General features: G+C 45.9%; 1 protein-coding gene across 1 annotated transcript; it reads right to left on the bottom strand.

The window, feature by feature from the left end:
- Positions 1-2,612: 2,612 nt before the first annotated feature.
- ARL8B (ADP ribosylation factor like GTPase 8B) lies at positions 2,613-16,508 on the bottom strand. Its single transcript, XM_065749844.1, has 7 exons — positions 16,276-16,508; positions 7,085-7,165; positions 6,389-6,462; positions 5,889-5,982; positions 5,287-5,354; positions 4,993-5,063; positions 2,613-4,547 (listed from the first exon to the last, which is right to left on the bottom strand). The coding sequence occupies exons 1-7, from the start codon at positions 16,396-16,398 to the stop codon at positions 4,498-4,500; spliced, it is 561 nt and encodes a 186-aa protein (XP_065605916.1). The 5' UTR covers positions 16,399-16,508; the 3' UTR covers positions 2,613-4,497.
- Between the last annotated feature and the right edge of the window lie 2,671 nt (positions 16,509-19,179).

Here is a 19,179-nt window from a genome sequence, read left to right as displayed (position 1 = left end):
CCTCCCGCTCTCCCTCTGCCCGCGCTTTCCCACATCGGCTCTAGATGGGGTTACACAGTGCGACGAAGTACCGCAAAAGCAGCTGCCATACTACAGCTGAATGTGCAAAAGAACATTGGTTGGTTGGTTGTTTTTCCAACAGCACTTTTATTGAAGCACTTCAAAGGGATGACAATGAGATGTTGCCTTTGACAGAATAAAGCCTGCAATGGCACACGTAAAAAGGCACTAATCCCGGCACAAAGCTCTCCGTACCAACCTCCCACGGCCACGGAACAGAGCCACCACATTCCTGCTTCCCCCTTGAGAAGGCATGCGTACTCCTATCCGTGCCATGCTGCGTGTGTTGTTTAAGCAGCATGGACAAGAAACCCCTGCTGTTTCACCAAGGCATACTTTAACCTTCAGCATCTGCAATTCTGAAGCGACAGACAACTTTCAGACATCAGATTTCATGAGGCACATCATTCTGAGCACACAGCTTTGGCACCTAAGCCAGATCTGTTCCGTGTTGCACCACAGAGCTGTAGGAGTGCTTGCTCAGTGCCAAACCAAGCCAGCAGGGAGCAGAGCAGAGGCATGCTGCCCAACAGGAGCAGCTCTTCAACATCCACTAAGCAAACCATGACACGCCAGCACACCCCGTGCACAGTCAGAGTAATTCTGCAATCAGAAGTTAACTTGATAATCCAGCTAAGTCATACTCCAGCAGTTCAACGCCCCAGGAGGCTGCTTAGGAACCAGAAAGACTGCTTGAGACTTTTCCTTCGCCCTCCTTTCTTCCACCAGTCAGAATTTTTCTTAACACAATGCTCTTCCCAACCTGATTCCATGAAGATGTAAACTCAAAACCAAACCATGAGAAAGCTGCTGGGTCCTGCAGCACAGCTTCACTCACACCTGTGCATTTCTCACACTGCCAAGAGCTCCAGCAGGACTGCTCCGTGCAGCTGCTGGGATGCTCTGCTGCAGCAGCAGGTGTGTGAGCACAAACATCTCCTCCCTTTAGGAGGCTTGCTGCTCCATGGTCACTAAGGGTGATCATTCAGTGCTTAAAGCTGACAAGGATTTAGGGTTGAGAGCTATTTCAAACCACAAGGACACTGGACAATACCACCACCCTGCAGAGCCACGCAGGTATGGCTGATGTCTGACCTGTATGCATAGCCATGACTAAGAGCTGTGAAGAGATAAAAATCAGAGATGAGACCCAGTCTTCTTCATACAATAACAGCCTACTGCAGATATATCAGGAGAGAGGTTGCCCACTTCAGAGCCAGAGTCAAACAATCATCAGCAAGACTGGATGGCCCCAACAGATTTCTGTAACAGCTACTGAAACCACATTCAGCACAGCTCCCCCTCATTTCCAGAACAGAAAGCACTTAGCCCTGGGTTTAACGACACCAGAAGAGCAAGTCATTGTTTCAGTGCAAGGCTGAAAGGTAGAGAGTAGTCTCTCTTCTCTGCAAAGACTTACTACACTCTCACTCCACATCAAAATGAGGGTAGCTGACAGGTTCATGGAGCCTCTGCTAAACAAAGAGTAATCCTCAGCTCTGGACTCATGTCCTCACTTTGAGGTCTACATTTCTGCCGCTTAAGTGACCAAAAGCACCCAGAACAGCACAGCAGCTATGAAAACTCCCTGGAGTCATTTTGTGACATTCCTTTACAGGGGGCCACTAGCTTCTCCCTGTTCACATTCAGAAGTAGCAACTGATACTTAAATGCCACCCCAAACCATCAGCCCTTGGCCAAGTTAACACGGCAGCTGATTTAACCAGTCAGGATGACAGAGCTTACAACAGCAACACCGTAACAGGGCATTTTTGCTTTGACTGCGAGCCTCCCACAGTTAACACTGCACGCAGGGCACTCCCATCAACTGAAGAAATAGGCATTTGATCTGTTACACAACAGCTCCCAGCCCTTCCCACAAGCCCAGTTACAACAGATGCTAAACGACCTCGACTCAGATCAAGAACCAGCTCACTACAGCTCAGGAAACAAAGGCATTTCATTTGTTACCATTACTGAGAAGATGGCCTACCATCCTATAGGTTAATCAGTCACCAAAGAGAAATCAATGAAACAGTGCTGGGGAACGAGTCAGTACAGCTTCAGACATTAAAGAAAAGACATTTTGTTTGAAACCACAGTCAATGAACGCCTCACCTTCCCAGTGAGGTACAAAAACGCAGTGCTTTAATTGGTAAGCAATGATCAGACACTGCTAGATCTGATACTCGTGCTGGAAAAGCCACGACTAGTTTAGATGACAAGAAACAACGTTTCAGATATGAGCACTTTCATCTCTAAAAACGAACTTCAGAAGGCTGACCTGCTTACAACCCTTCAGCTGATTAAGGAGTCTTTTTCACAGACACAAAGAGCAGTGAGGACTGCTGAGATGGACTCTAGTTAAGCCTGTTTATTTAAGCTGAGAAAGCCCCGGGCCCGAAAGGTAGTTTTGTAAGCATTTCACTGTAACAGTGCAACCACAGAAGATGAGGAAGCTCAGCTATTTTCTGCATCTCCCATTCCATTTCAATCAGAGAGGAAACAGCCCGCGATGCCGTGAGTTAAGCCGCACCAACTCCAGTCAGCAGTTCAGTGTCAGTACAACCCTCAAAACATAAGTTTATTGAATAAAGCTGAAGAGCGGTAAACCAACATATGCATCCACCTAAATAAAAAAATCCACGTATTTACAAAGTTCAGTAATCGTATAAGTTGTTCACATGCAGAGAGTAATGCACAGGTTAACAGTTGGTAGTGTTTGGATGCCATAAATACTGAAAGCAGTGAAGTATATCAACACCAAACACATCGAGTTTACCTATAGGCCAGTTAACTAAACAGTGACCTGGTCCCCCACAAAGATTCACACATCCTAGTTTAGTTTCCATATTTTAGGCACAAGCAAGATTGCTAGATAAAAGTAACTGTAGCAGTTCACCGTGAACTCAGGACTACAGTAGCAAGTTAATATACCCTCTCCTCTACAGCACCAGATGATGAATTAATTGAAATCACACTTCAGAGAACTGAAAGGGGACAAGAAGTTAAATGCAAGTTCAGACTGAATGCAGGCAGCATGTAGTGTCTGTGCGACAGTTGGTACGGAGCAGTAAGGCCATGGCAGTCTAAATTAAAACTGATTCGTCATTACTGATACAGACAAAACAGTGTTTTCAACCAAAGACTCCAAAGTAATGCAAACTCCACATTTAGGTAAGGAAGAATCACACACAGTGTGAGGCAACGCAAGCAGGTGTACCATATATTTGTATACACTAGCAAGCTACACTGACATTACTGTATGAACAAACCAGTCTTAACAAGTCTGTCCCTTTAAATATATTGAAGTCATTGAGAAAGTAAAGCTACAAAAACAGTACAATCTTTAGTTCATAGATACTTCCCTACACTGTAGAAGCTAGTCAAGAAATAGGATCGATTCGTTGGCTCTCTTGTGCTTTGACACAGTTGAACATTTCACCTTGCCACTTACAGACTTTGCACATGGTTACATCAAGAAAGCAGGCAGCTCTAGAGTTGTCACAATAGCTGAGATGTTTCATAGCACCAGGTGAAACCGTGCCCAGCTATTTCATGAGCAGGAGAGACACTAGACAATTACACAGGTATTGTGCTAAAGGTCAACAACTGACTCTATACAAAAAATATCAGTAATTTAAGTGTCATGCAGCCGCTCAGAACGTGTATTCTGGTTTCAGATAGAGATCACTAGAATCTGGAGATAGAAAAATGTGTTTGAACCAAGCGATTTGTCTTCATGCTGGAATACTCTGATTTTTGAAAGCTTGACAGAACAGTCCATTCCCATTCCCCAAACAAATGTTAAACAGAAGCAACAAAATGAATTGAAGCAGTTGACTCTCCTAATTCATCATAAGTTTTTTCTCTTAAGTGATAGGATAAGATCTCAGCTGTAGATCAGTGATGCTGAGCTATGTCTTGTGCTCCCCTCTGCAAACAGTATCCATTTCTCTGCTAACGTACACACATCACATGCATTTGTGAGATACATCATCCCACAACTCACGTTTAAATGTTTTCTAACTACTGTATGTGGCATCTTACAGAATCTTAATGCTGTCAAGCATCAGCATCTTCAAGCCACTAAACACTAGAAATAAAACACTTGCTGAAAATCATATAAAAACCTGGCCCTGAAAAACCAGAACAGAGTGTACCATCATAGTTAACACAGTAGATTTGTTTTTGTTTTAAAAAGCCCCCCCACAACCCTCCCACCATCAATGGTTGTAAAATAAATATTTGTGCTGACTTTATGACAACTCTAGTTGTTTTGTGACATAATAGGAATACAAGTCTTCAGCAGTGCACATGAGAAATGAACTGTGAAAGGCAGATTCTTGTTACAGGATTTTGGGGTTATATCTCATGATGGAGGGAAGTGGACAATTGAGATTATGGCCAACTGGTACTGGAGATTCCAGGAAGACTTCAGCTTCTTCTAGACTTTGAATGCTGAATAAGCCACTGAAGCGTGATATCTGAAGAGAAAGAAGAAGTTCCATATTCAAGTGCTGACTTGTACTTGCATAACCAACACCACTTTGGTATGCCTGTGACCTCAAACACACCAGAGGACTGGCCAGCCCTTCTCTACAGGACAGTCCAGGGCAGATAAACAGAATAATATTCTGAAAGCTTGCTGCTCGTGTTCCAGCCCTGTCAAAGCCCAGGGCCCTGCCAGCAACATCTGGGGGAACTGCAGATATGTGGGTTCCTTGGTCAACCCGCACCTCTAAGAAAGGCTTCAAGTGATACCTTGGTCTTGCTCACATCATTACCTCTAGATAAACATCAACATACTTAAGCCAGTCTGACAGCCTTTGCTGGCCCTCCTCACCTGATGGTAGCAAAGTTAGTTTAGCCCCACAGTACAGGGCATAACATATAATGGCTTAATGCATACACTTCTAGGTTAATAGTTACCTATATTATCTTTCTCTTTGCAAGAAATTGAGTAGCAGCAGATTTCTCTGTCCTGAATAGCAGCAAGGTTCCTATAAAAGAGACAAAGTTGAAACACACACTTCCCTCATACCAAGCACTCTACATTGAAAAACCAAACTGTTTCCACTTCATCACGTAACTTGTTTCTGTACGTTTCAGCTACTTGTTACTGTGTTTTCAACTTACAAATAGAAGCTTCTTCGCCTAACATCCCTACATGCATTAATTCATTTGAGTTAATGTAACTCATCTCTTCAGAAGGGTTAGACTTACATCTTCTCAATTAGCTGTTTCTCATCCAAAGCATTAGGAAGGTCTCTCTTGTTTCCAAGTACTAGAACCTGAAATTCAAAGCAGGAGAACAATTTCAGCTTTGTTGCTGTCATTTTAATTTCAGGAAAGCAAAAAGCAGCCTACACGAGGCTATTAAATCCAATGGAGTAAGGCATTCAGTAGTAAGCCAAGTTGAAAAGAAAGATTGACCTAGTTACAGGGAAAGAGAGTGTCCAAAAACTCTTATGTACAAGAACAAGAACACATCAGCTGATAAAAGTGAGAACAAATACAGCACCTTTTCAACTGAGATGTCCCAAACTTACTGAGTCCATACACCACTCTGGTTAACATGTGCCTTAGCAGACCTCAGAAGAACACAAATGCACGTGGCAGAGTAATCTACTCTTCCACACTTTTTGGGTGGCACCAAGTTAAATACAGTCATTGCTGCTGACGCCAACAACTGGAGTTTAGATGCCAGGTTCAGATACTGCTTAGAATGCTCACACTGGAATTAGAGTTCAAACACTCTTCAGCAGCACTAAGATAACATACAATTCTACAGAACATTTAATAATGGTGTAAGACAAATTACTTACAGGGATTCCTTGTAACTGTGGTTTATCTAGAAGGTTGTGCAGCTCATTCCGAGAGGCTTCTATTTTTTCACGATCTGCAGCATCTACCATGTAGCTTTAAAGAGAATTTCAGGTTAGTCTAGCAAGACCACACTACTTCACAAACAGCCATCTTTGTTCTACACAGTCAGTTTGGGGCACGTCTGAAACAGTCGTAGGTCTCCCGAGCAAAGAATTTGGGGCATTTCTTTGAAAAGAACCATCATGTGAACGGAAGAGTCTTCCCCATAGGCTGTACTGCCACCCAAATCAAATGGGAAATAGCATTAGTACATGGGTTTAGACAACAGTGAGAAAATAACCCTACGTGAGCCTTGAACTCAAGGGCAAAGAAGTCACTATGGTTGCAGTACAGTTGCAGAATTAAAAGGAGCACTATCAAGTCCAGCACGCACTGTCAGGCTAGCTGGAGGACAAGCTAATCTGCAGCTAAGTATGAGCCAAAGGAAGATGACACTTACACGATAGCATTAACTCCTCTGCAATATCGCTCCCACATGCTTCGGAACCGTGGCTGCCCTCCTATATCCCAAATCTCAAGTGGAAGGAAAAAAATAAATAAATTTAGTGAAATTCTATTTTTAAACAAACAATACAAGAAGTCAAAACAGTTTTCTTCTTCGCCTGCACCCGCTACAACACCTTCCACTTATTAGAACAGAAAATCTCTAAAAGCAGTGAAAATACAGCTGCTCAGAGCCTACAGTCCCTATAGTATATGATGAAAACTAGAGCATCTTGTACCAAATGCACAAGAACACCCACGTACTAGGTTTTCATGGAAACATACTGTACAATACATGAAAATACACTGACTTAAAACTCTGCTTCTGACTTAAGCCTTGAGCAATACTGAACAGCAGAATAGGAATTCTGTGCCCTGAACATGTGAAAGTTCACTCATGCTAAAGCCAGACAGCACTATTGCTGCACTGCTTTAACTAGTGTCCATGAATCTGGAAGTCAAACAGTTTCTCATTTAAGAAACCCTATAAATAAGCAAGTGTATTCTTAAGCCATCTGACAGATTTAGCTGCGTCTTTTAGTTTCCTACATGCGTCCCAGTGCTGGGAACAAAACAGAGCAAACGTTTTTAAACATGACTCTGAAGATAACCTTTTCTGGGCTTAAGAAGAGAGTCAGCAATGCTCACGTACCTTTATTGTTACGTTGCCCTTCGTAACTTTTCTCATGTTGAAGCCTACAGTAGGAATCATATCTTCACTGAATTGACCTGACTGGAGAAAGAAGAAAAATTAAACCTAGCACTTAAGCAACTAGTTTACATAGTAAAATACTGGATGCTTCTCCAGCTACGTGTATCCCAGCCAAAGGCTTCAGAGCCAAGAAATCACAAACATTACACTGATGTGTTTCAGTTGAAGCTTGCTTGAGGTCAGTCACATAGTTTCTTACAAGGACCTAAATAATCTTTCAAGCCTTGAGGCAGCCAAGGGAATAAAGTTACTTGAGAGAAGTTCTTCACATAGTTGAACAAATAGTCAGGGCAAGTGCAAAAGCCAAGTTCTGTACTACAGGATCTCCCAGTCACCTGGAAGCTAAAATACTCAGATGTCTCTCTGATGCAAGCTACTCTTAAAATATTTAGAGTAATAAATTACTTTGGGGTAAGTCTTCAAGCCACAGGCACGGACAGGTACCAGAAGAGCTTTAAAGCCAGCAGGTGGAAGGACCTCACAGGGCTGCTTCCTGTGCCCAATGTGTTCAGCAGTGGAAGAGGCAATCAAAGCACAACTGCAAAGCATTTCAACCTGATTCCACCAGCTCAGCATCACCTCAAGCTCTGAGGTAACTGCTGCAAAACAGTGTAATGTTAGAGAGGCTCTGTAATGGCAGATGCTTCACTCTCAGTCACACTTTCAAGCTGTGCTATAGATAAAAGCCAAGTTCACAGCTATCTCTGGTAGCTAACCCAGCAGCTACAAGTGTTATCTACAGCTGTACAAATTTCCCCCATGCAGACTTGGCTCTCTGGCAGAAGGTGAACCTCAGCCACAGTGGGCATCGTGCATCTCACTACATCCATTATGCTTAATAGAACCAGACAGTCACATCAGATTTGGAAAGAAAGGTCAACTCAAATGCATCCAATTGCTTAATTAGGGCTCAGTATCACAGCAGTAAGAACTCTGCTTCTCTCAGCTCACATTTGCACAGAGAAACCAGTGTGAATGAAAAGCCCTTCTGGGATCTATGAAGCAGCTACAGTGAATCACTACATCCTATGGTTTGGATCCAATTGGTCACAAGCTGGAAGTAGCCAAGTCTGCCTGGACATGCTTTAACCACATGTTTTTCAGTCTGCAGCCAGAAGACAACCAGCTTGTAAATACCAATGCTTTGCCCTTCACTTGTCACTCAAAAACCCATGCTTTCAGCTGTTCGTTCCCCTCTACACCGGAACTGTGATCTTCCACCAGCAAACCAAAGCCAGAAGCTTCGCACAATACGCAGACTCCAGTATTACACTCAGAAACAACATCACCCATACGTTTTCAGTTGACTTCTCATCTCATTTTTGCTTATTTGGCCAACTCTTCCAGCTAAATGGTACTCTGTTCTTGCTTCTGACCTCCACAACAAACACACCCAGAGCCTGAATGAGATGCCAGCAAGCAGCTCCTGAACAGGAGGTGATTTTTCACATTTAAGATCTGCTTCTCTCATGTACAGCTACACAGCTAACAGTCTTAAAAGGCATCTGAAATGACTAAGACCTTGAATCTGAGGAATTATACTATAAAAAAACAGTAATAAAAAATAAACAGATTAAATCTCATGAGATAGTTGTTTTTAGTTGTTTTGCATTCCTATTTGAAAGAAGTTTCCACTGCTTAAGCAATCTCACACAGCACTGCTTCAGAACTCAACCTTCCTGTGAAGGTTAGTAAAGCCTGCACACAACCCGGACGAGCATTTATTAGCTACCCAGCACTGCCTTGAGAGCCCGGTGTCCAGCTCACCCATTCCAACCATCCTGATGATAGCAGGTGGGCAAGCATCATTTCCCTGTTTGATACAGTTCAGCCCAAAGCCTGCACTGCTTGTCTTGCCTTTGAAGGGTCAATTTGCTATGGTTGCTCAAGAACCACTGCATTCCTGCCTCTGTAGTCACACCCTACACCCACATCTTCTAACTAGCATCTCCAAACACTCCCTGAGCCTCCATTTACCTGCTGCTCCAGAGAACTCCACAAGTTGTTAGCTATTCCTACTCAGACGCTTTCAGGTCCTCCAGCAGACAGCTGTTTCCTGAACAGTTTATGCTCTCCCACCACACCTTTAACATACAGATCCCTTCACATGAGAGCGACTCCTCCTTTACCACATGCTCACAGCAGCATTGAAACAGCTGCCACGATCCATCACAAGCTTCTAAGTCTTCAGAAGAGCTGCTGCACCTCATGCTACTTTCCAAGTGCTCCATCCCCACGCTGTGCACCCAGGTAGAACAACTTGTTCAGATCTGTAGCCATGTGACTGCAGCACAGCAACTTGTGTTCCAGCTTTTTATACCCTGCTTCGTAGGTGAGGCAAACCAGCACTGCTTGAGTGACTTTGAGCTGTCAGAAGCAGGATGAAAGGGCAGCAGGTGCTTTCAGTGCACTATCTCCAAAACACAAGCAAGTCCTTGCCTCGGAGGAAGCTTCCAGGCTGTGGGTTCTGAGGAGGTGGGCACAATCTCTGCAGCTTTGTGAGGCACATCCCTCTTCACAATCTGAGCACTTCGGTGAACTTGATCTTTATTTGAAATACCTTACTCACACTAGTGCAGTTGCTGTAGTTCAGCCAGCACACCCAGAGCAAGCTACTGGTGGTCACCTTGTCTTACAGTGCAGGTCAAAAGGCGATTAACACAACCATAATGACTTTATTGGCAGGCAGCAGCAATCTCTTTTGATAAATATCCCTATTTCATCTAATAGTCCTGACCTGGAAACTTGTTCTCTGAACACAGAATTCAGAAGGCTTCTACCTGTTACATCTAAGCCAAGGCATTTGGCTCCTCCTTTATGCAAAAAGCTGTCACCAAACAGAAAGAACAATGTGCTGTCCTTAGCACTCAGCTCAGTTTGAGCCAGGCTTCTCCCCGCTTCCCTTCCTCAAAGCAGATTACTCAGCCCTATTAGATATTTTCACAATATAATGTTTTCTCCTTCTAAAATAGACACTCGCTTTACAACAATTTGAGAAGAACAGAAATATTTTCTACTCTCAGTCTGAAAATGCCTAGCTGTTGTCACACGCAGTAAGCATTGCTCAAGCACTCAAGGACAGCAGAGCAGCTGCTTGCAGATCTAGCAATAGCATCTGTTCTCAGCACCCATGAATAGTCCAAGAGGCAGACACCATATCTCTGAGGCCTCTCAGATCAGCCTCATGTTCTAGAGGTGATTATGAACCAGGCCCTCAGCTCCACAGCCATACAGACCAGACTTAATGGAAGCTGGTCAGTGAAGGTCACCAAGCTAACTCTTGTCCATACAAGAGATAAGAGGGAGACTAAACAGCCCAGCGTTCAGAGGCCGTACGCAGAACGAACCTGCACAATTAGCATGTATGCCTCCTGGTTTAAGAGATGCTCCAGGCTCCTGGGGAACCCAAGCACATGATGCATTAGAGGTTTAGTGCCATCCAGTTCCTAAGGTCAGGCACACCAACAGGCACTGACGTTCCACAAAACTTACATTAAGGTAGTTGAAGATTAGAATTAATATTTGAACTGTTTAATAGAAAGTAGTACCAATCCCTGCTGCTGTGATGAGCTGCACTAAAGAGCACACGTGTATTTCTTCTTGGCACGTCCAGGTGCAGCAGTGTGCCTTTACGTCCATACAGTATGGACCAAGGGCAAGAAATCTGTCTTTTGAAAGCCTCACAACTGACTGCAGCAAAACTCAGCGTGGAACTGCCCAGCTACAGCCACCTCGATCCAACCCAGGTCTTATATTCCAGATCAGGCAATAAATCACACCAAATACTAGACCTGAAATACTAGGATGAAGGGGATTCTTCACTAGCCAGAGGCGACAAGCCAGCCTCATCCAAGGGACAGTGCTTGTAGCAAGCTGGCATGTGAGAGGTGCAGGCAAGGTTTTGCCACAGGGAAACAGAAACCCTGCCCAAGTATCAGCCCACCTGGGATACGGAACAAAACTGCTTCCAGGCTGGAAGTAATTTAGGAGTACAGGGCAGACACCTACATGCACAAACCAGTTTTGATTCATCTCACCTGCATCCAACGTAGTCAGCAGCAATTGCTGCACAGATCATAGCATTTACAAATTGCTCTCTCTATACAACAACCAAGTCCACTCCATCTGCTACACACAAGCTAACACTATCTCTTGTTCAGGGCTGCACTACACTGAACTTCACCTAACAGTTCATTGTCGGAGGAAAGCAACAGACACCTGAGTGCTTTGCTGGGTGCCAGCCAGCCCAGCCATAGTCAGCATCACATCAGCCCTTGCACCACACCTCAGTCTTCCACCCTGCTTCCCTGGTCAGTCTGTACCTGCTGTAGCAGGGTCTACTGACAACTGTATGTCAGTACAACCCTGTTCACAAGTGCTGCTTTTATCCTGAACTCTGGCAGGTTGGGGCTGCACTGTTCCCCCAGAAGCTTGCTCTCTGCCTGCTCAGCCCTGGAGGCAGCCGTGCCAGCCAGCCCCCACTGAAGGTTTCCCCTGAGAATGAGACAGCAGAGTGCCAGTTTTCATTGCAGATCATATTCCAAAAGGGTAGGATGAGAGCATTTCAGATGAGGATTTAACCAAGCATCATCTACCACAACAAAAAGCATAGAAAGAATGCAAGGTGAGGGAGGGGTGTTTGTCTGTCGTGCAAATACACTTAACAATGAAACAAGCATTTGTCTCAAGTCCAAAGCAAAACAAAAGATCCTGGCTCTCCACCCACCTTTCTGTAGCCACAAGCTACAGACAGAAGACTGCTAACTTCCAGAAGGGTTTGCGTATCAGACCAGCAGCACAAATCTCCAAGCAACTTGAGAAAGTAATTGATCTTAAGACTAGAGCTCTGCATCTCCCCTAGAAACTCTTTTAATCATGAAACAATTACAGGCAGAACTCAAACTGCAGCAGTAAAGCTTGTGTTCCTTCCTCCTCCCCTCTGGCTAGCATGGCACTGGACAGCACATGAGCTACAATGGCTCACAAACACAGTCCCCAGCCACCTGAGAGCTGCACTACCTGCACGAGGAGATTCTTTACAGCAATAGGAAATACTAGGACAGACTTCAGCTTGCTTCTCACAGCTACTGCAATTCTTTCCTGCTATAGGAAAGGTTTCTTCTATAAGCTTTGTTACTGCTATGGTTTTACCTTTAAGTCACAGTGCTTTTTATTCATTTAGAATATATCTAATCAGCTGAGCTTCCACCTGATAGCATCACAGGAGCATGGACTCAGCGTCCTGGTTTAGGGCTAGGAGTGTCCCAGCTATCTTAAGTCCCACTGTTTGCTCCCGAATTTCTTTATACACTATGAAAACAGCCACATCTTACAAATTCTTTTCATGAAAAAGCAGTTGATCCTGCATTACATAAAGTTCCCCCCTACACCAAGTAACCCACGCAACATTTATAGCCTCAACCAAGAAAGGGCATCATATATGGGCAAATCAGCACTCCAGTTTCTGCAGTCAATTTCCTTCTGAAAATACTTTAGAGCGTTTCAACTACTGGTTGTGATCATATCAGTTTAGAAGCTCGAGTCCTTGAGATTTAAGTCCCTCTGAAGGCTTTACAACAGCACTTCAGTGAATGACTGCTGAAAGCAAAATAACTCAAGTCCACGTGAAAATTCATTTTTGCTTCCCCAACAGTGACTTCAATGGCATATTTAAAAGAACATGGAGTGCTATCATGAAACAACCACACAGAAGTTAAACAAGCTAAAAAGGCATATTGCTAGCTAGAAGTCAGTTGTATAAGAGCTTGAGACATTTCACACCTCTGTGACAACCATGAAAGCGCTGTCTTCCTCAAGTGTTACCACTTGGAGTGTTATATGGGAACTCCAGACCAACACTCAGATTTCAGTCACCTATTTGAGACCACTTGGAGTACAGCAAGACCTCCGAGAAAGCATTAGGGAGTGTGAGTCACCTCCTATTAGCTTTATTACCTAATGAAGTGAGGCAATCCATTTCAATAGACTTGAGCAATTAAGAAAACCCTTCACTTAAAGATGCATCACACTTCTCACTCAACACGCAGCATGGAGGAGCCACCTGGGTGCTTCAGGAAGCTCTAAACCAGCAGTGAAGCTGTATGTAGTGATCTTTTCCCATATTCCTCCAGCCTAACTCTAAATCAAAGTTACAGTCCACGAGGACAGAAGGAAGTCACAGCTCTGAGCTGCCTAAAGCAATGTTCCCCTCAGAGGAGTTTGATTTGAAGCTGCCTCTTTCCAGAAACCAAGGTCTCATTCAACAGCCTGTCAGATATTCCAAAATTAAGAACCAGACATCAATTCAGACTTTGAGAGGGATCACCACAGACAGAACAGATCAACTTTAAGGGAAGTCTGTCTCCCTCCTCATCACAGCAGTGCTCCTCCCCTGCCCGCTGAGGACCAGATCATGAAGTTTCAGAGCTGCAGTGCCAGATGCCTGGATCAAGGATCAGCATGCAATTGGGAATGCTGCTCAATCCTTTCTGAAGGAGAGTGAGCGTCCTGCCCTTACCAGCACTGCCTGCAGCCTGGAAGCTGGTGGTTTGCTTGAGTCATGTTGTCTGCCAGTCCTACCTCCCCACAGCAGCACAGCTGCGGCCTGCAGCTCTGACAGGTCTGATGAAAGCCTGTCGACAGACACCAGCTGCAAACAACAGAAGACTCCAGAAAACAACAGCCATCTCAGGCCCTCAGATAAGAATTGAAGAGGTGATAGTGAGATGACATGCAGTTTCTCTGAAAGGAGTCATGGGCCATCGACATTATGGAAATTAAGACCAGGAGGAAATGATATCCTCCCTCGTGAGCAAGTTTACTCATGCACATGGAAAACTTATGCTAAATATCTAATTAGAGACAGTGACTAATATGGAGCCTTAGCAAAGCAGAAGCTGCATCCAGCTACTTCACTACTATATTTCACTACTGTGGCTTTTAAACCCACTAGTCAAACTAAGTTTGCTCTAATTATAAACTGAGTGCTCGTTCACACTGGAGGAATGAATACAGTCAAAACCTGCTCCCAACCTATAAAGAACATTCTAGAATCAGGCTGTTTGCCCTCCATGGCATTTCCTCTTCAGTGAAGGCCAGCAGTCGTATCAAGCCTCCTAAGTAATGGGATGGAGTTTTTCCTTTAGTGCCTGATTCGATTGGGTACCCACGCAAGGCAGAAGATTACATTAGAGATTTACATTAGATTAAACTCACTGTTGTCAAGAGACTGGTAACACTCCTTTGTTAAGCAGAGTACAACCCTGAGCCATAGCCTGCCATGCAGTCCAGCTTTTAAAGCTAGTCTACAGAGCTAGCACCTTGCTGTGTCATTCCCTTCATTTCAGTTTTGTAGAATCCCAGTGCACAGCATCTGCTTCCATCCAAACCATTAACTGGCCTACAGAGAGCAGGTATTCTTCTCCAGCACTGATCTACTAACACACACAGTGAATTAAAGCAGCACAAAACACAAGGTTAGCTCTTTATGCCACGGACTACGCAGCTCTTCCTGTAAGAAGCAATATCATGCTGACAACACAGTTCATGCTGTTAGTTTTTAAACCAATAATAAAGACACGAGCAAGTCCCCTCACTCTGCTTTGCTCACAGTCACCAGATTTCCTAATTAAAAGCTTCAGAAATGTGACTTGCTACTCCCAAACATAAAACAGTTAACGATGCTGTGCCTCAGACATAATGACTTCCTTATTTCACTCAGTTTTGCAAGCCTATTTGAATGACACTTAGTCAGATAAATTTCTGGGTGTGATCCTAATAAGCAGTTGAAACCTTGCAAGCTTCAACCTCTAGCAAAGCAAGCTGGGCACAGTTGTCAGCTTTGCTTTTAGTAGTTTTGCCACCTGGGACAATCTAGACAGATTAAGTCACCGTGCAACTACTCCATAGGGCTCCACATCATCTGCAGTAATTTCACAAATAACACCTCCAAGTGGACGTGCTTCAAAATACAAGAAAGTAGTAGTTCAACATGTGCCATCACCGTCCTGGACAGCAGAGGAAGAAATCAACTCCAGTGCCTGAATTCAGCTGAAAACCACACCAAGCAGCATCAGGTCAACAACCACACAGTGAGGCTGTTCAATGGCCAAGCTCCATTTGCAGAAATCCAAGATCAAAGGCACTGACTGCCAGTAGCATGGGAAAGAAAAGGCTTCTGAAGTTCCCACATTCATCCAGCAGCTTTTGCTTCATGCAGCCAGGCTGAGGAAGAGGTACTTCTTATTTTATGAGATTATTATCCCTATCTGCACAAGAGCTTTGTTATGTGTTGACATGCTAAGTGTAACAAGAACTGTGTATAACTGCAAGAGAAGGGCAGTGCCTTTTACTATACAGGTACCCATTCAGCTGACAAATAAATACATATATAAAAACACTCAGTAGTGTCAACGCATCCTCATAGAAGCTGAAAGCACGCTTGGATCTGAAGTTGAAGATATCAGCCTTCTGTTCCAGGTGCACCAGATTTAAGCCAGTCACATATCCTGCAAAGCAAAGGGTAGCCTGGCCTCCACGCTGGCCTTCCTCCAGTGCCTGACAAACCACAGCTCGCCCTGGTGAACACTCTGCCACATGCACCTGCACAACAGGACACTGAAGAGGCCAAAGAATGCATCCAATAAGCCACTCTGTTCCACATTCAACAACAGCAAAGCTCTGTGTAGGAGGGAGGATTCTCGCACCCCTCCTTCACCTGATAAGCAGCCCCAGGCTCAGCATGCTGCCACTGGGAGGCCTGCAAGCTGTACTTCCCAGCACACGTCTCGAGAGCGAGCGCACAAAGGAAAAAAAAAAAAAAAAACAAAAAAAAAAGAGAGAAAACAACAGAGTGGGAAACGTTTAAACCATTCACTGATGAGCACTGAGAAGATGAAGCGGGGAAAGCAGCTGACCACAGCCCCGTGCCACGCCGGGAAGAGCGCGGAGGCCGAGGGAAGCAGAGCCACCGCGCAGCGCTGCGACGCGGCCGCCCCGAACCGCCGGCGGCCCCGGGACAGCCCGGCCCGACCCACGCACCGGGCCCAGCTCCGGCCGGCCCGGGTCGCAGTGCGCCGGTAGCGGAGGGGGATCGCGGCCCGCGGCCTGCTCCCCGCTCCCGGCCCGCTCACCGCGATGACGTTGACGAAGGTGGTCTTGCCGGAGTACTGCAGCCCCACCAGGGTGAGCTCCATCTCCTCCTTCCAGAAGAGCGAGCGGAACCAGTCCAGCAGCCGGGAGAGCAGCGCCAGCATGGCTGCGGCGGGGCGGCGGCGGCGGCCGGGCACTCGCGGGAGGAGCGGGGACGGCTCCGGCGGCTCTCGGCACCGCGCGCTCCCTCACGGCCCCGCTCGCCCCCGCGCCGCGGTCATATGACGCCGCGGCCGGGCTCGCGCGGAGCACCGGGAGAGGCCGCGCCCCACAGCGCCCCCTATCGGCAACGGCCAGAACTGCGCCCGAGGAGGACCAGCGGCGGAGGGCGGGGCGGAGTCGACTCTGGCGGGGGGTGGGGGAGGGGCGGAGTTGTGCCCAGCTCCTCCCCGTCGTTTAGAATCGTATAATCATACCATGATAGAATCCCGAGGTTGGAAGGGAGCTACGTGATCATCCAGTCCAACCGTCCACCCATTCCCATTGCTACCACAAGCTGCTACACCGTATCTCCTCATCCAGACGCCTGTTAACACTGCCAGGGGCTTCAGCCCCACCACCTCCCTGTGCAGGCCATCCCAGTGCACTCTGAGAGAAAAAGCCTTTCCTTATGTCCAATCTAAACCTCGTGGCCTTTTCCTCGGGCCCTGTTTGCTGCCTGGGAGAAGAGGCCGAACCCCTCCTCATCACAACTTCCCTTCAGGAAGCTGTAGGTCCGGGAGAGCCTCCTCTTCTCCAGCCTGAACGACCCCAGCTCCCTCAGCTGCTCCTCATAGCCCTGTGCTTCAGACCCCTCACCACTTTCATTGCCCTTCTCTGGACCATGCGGCAGACATGTTCTTAATAACATGATAAATGCCTATTTTACTTCTGGGAGCTGAAACGAAACAGTGGAGGAGGTACCCATCACTTCTACAGCCAAAAACAACGACGCAATGCCTCCTTTCCCTGTGTCTGTTCAGCAGGCCTGGGGAGGCTGCAGAGCCTTGCACGCATTTGAACGCTCTGAACATTCCCCCCCATGAAATCTGCGGCACGTGACTTGTGGTGTAGCAAAAGCCACGTGCCTAAATGCAAAGGAATGGTCCATTTCACTGAATTAACGGTACGTGTTTGGCACTTACCCCGAAGGATGATGGGGTTTCAACCCCTTGCAAGTGCCCGGCAAGGCAGCTGGGTACATAACCTTATTGACTGCTGCACGTGGGGTCTCCCGGGTCTTTAGACTTTGTGCTTCGCAGTTCTGCTGTCAGCTGCGTGCAGAGGCACCCTGGGAGTCTTTGCACTCGTTATTGCAGCAGCACAGAGCACTTAGAGCAATGCCACTACCACTGCCGTGGATTGCAGGATATTTCTGGCAGCTGAGGAGGACCAGGCTGCAGGTGGCCATGTTAGAAGACAGAGCTCCTAAAGACAGGACTCGGAGCATCACTTTCTGTGTCTAGACGTCTCCTGGAAAAGCTCTGCAGGCTGCAAACCATGAGGGGAGAGCCTCTGGATGCAGCCACTGACACAAATCAGCACTCCAAGTGTATTTAGGATAGGCACTGCGCTTTGGTCATCATTTATGTTTAAAAATATTATTATTTTAATTTGTTACATATTATTACAATATAAATATTATTACAATAAGTATTATTACATATTATTAAACTGCAAACTGCCTAAACGACCAAATTTGTGTCATAATACAAAACGTTGTATTGCTGTGTCATCAGAGGAAAAAAAAAATCATAAAGTTTGAATAATTAAAATAGGAAGCTCTGTAATGTCTGCTCAGGGCAAAGGTTTCAGATTTTTCCTTGCAGGTTCAGGAAATGATTAACATCACAAAAGGTAATAGCGAGTGTTACATTTCCAGTCAGCGCTGCTTGATGATATCTGTGCTTTGTGTGTCCATCTGGGATACCCCACCTCACCTGCTCACCTTGCAGGAGCTGTGCTTCTCCTCGGCATCCCGCAGCCCATTCTGGGACACCTGCGAGGAGTTCTTCCTCATCACCACCAGAAGGACAATTTCTAAATGGCCCCACATGATTTTCCCAAACCATCAGATAAGAATAAGGGGGAAGAAATCTGCCCTTATCAACTGCTATCAAACAGGTGTACAGAACCAAACAGAACGGGATTGGTATGAAACCACGTGGAATAACAGTCTGGCACCAGCAATGCCAGCCACACGCAGGGAGGGTTCATGCTACATTTCCTACTGGCACCTTATCTGCCTGGCAGTCCTGCCGACCTTGCTGGGGGATCTGTATTAATTGCTTTCTCTCTGCTCACTGTTACGCAGGAGGAATACTAAGTGCTGCATGCAGAGGAAAAAGCCCTTTTCCATCCATCTCTGCTGCAGCCGTCCTGCCAAGCTGGGCCGCACTGCTTGCTGCTGCTGAAGGTGCCTGCACTGAAATGAGACTGCTCTGCAGCACCAGGAGGGGAAATGTCCCCCTCCCTGGTGTCAGGGAAGGCGGCCGTGCATATGCTCTTCCACCCCAACACATGGCTTTTCTTTGCCAACTACTACGCTCCTTCCAATTAAGCTGTGATATGAACTACACTTTGAAAGTTCTTAATCCATTTTATGGTTCATTAACTCCGAAAATTTCCTGCCCATGGTTAGCTGTATCAAAGGGGACGGAATGCCTGGCACCAATTAGTTCTAATAATGAGCTAAATTGTGCACAGATTTCCAAGTCTGTCATTAGCATGAGGAAATAGGACAGCTCGTCTCAAAATAGAATATCTTACTGGACGGTTCTTTAATTTGTCTTCGGCTGAAGACTACTCCCGCTAGCTGGTGCACACACACAAAACTAATTGATTCGATTAGTTACAGAGCCCGGCTGCGTGGCACTGCCCTGCTGCTGAACAAGCAGCACGACAAA

This window comes from Cyrtonyx montezumae, unplaced genomic scaffold (assembly GCF_038088225.1).
Source record: "Cyrtonyx montezumae isolate F1298 unplaced genomic scaffold, pur_monq_1.0 scaffold_6, whole genome shotgun sequence".
In the NCBI taxonomy this organism is placed as follows: domain Eukaryota; kingdom Metazoa; phylum Chordata; class Aves; order Galliformes; family Odontophoridae; genus Cyrtonyx; species Cyrtonyx montezumae.
This window is presented reverse-complemented; position numbering and strand designations above follow the sequence as displayed.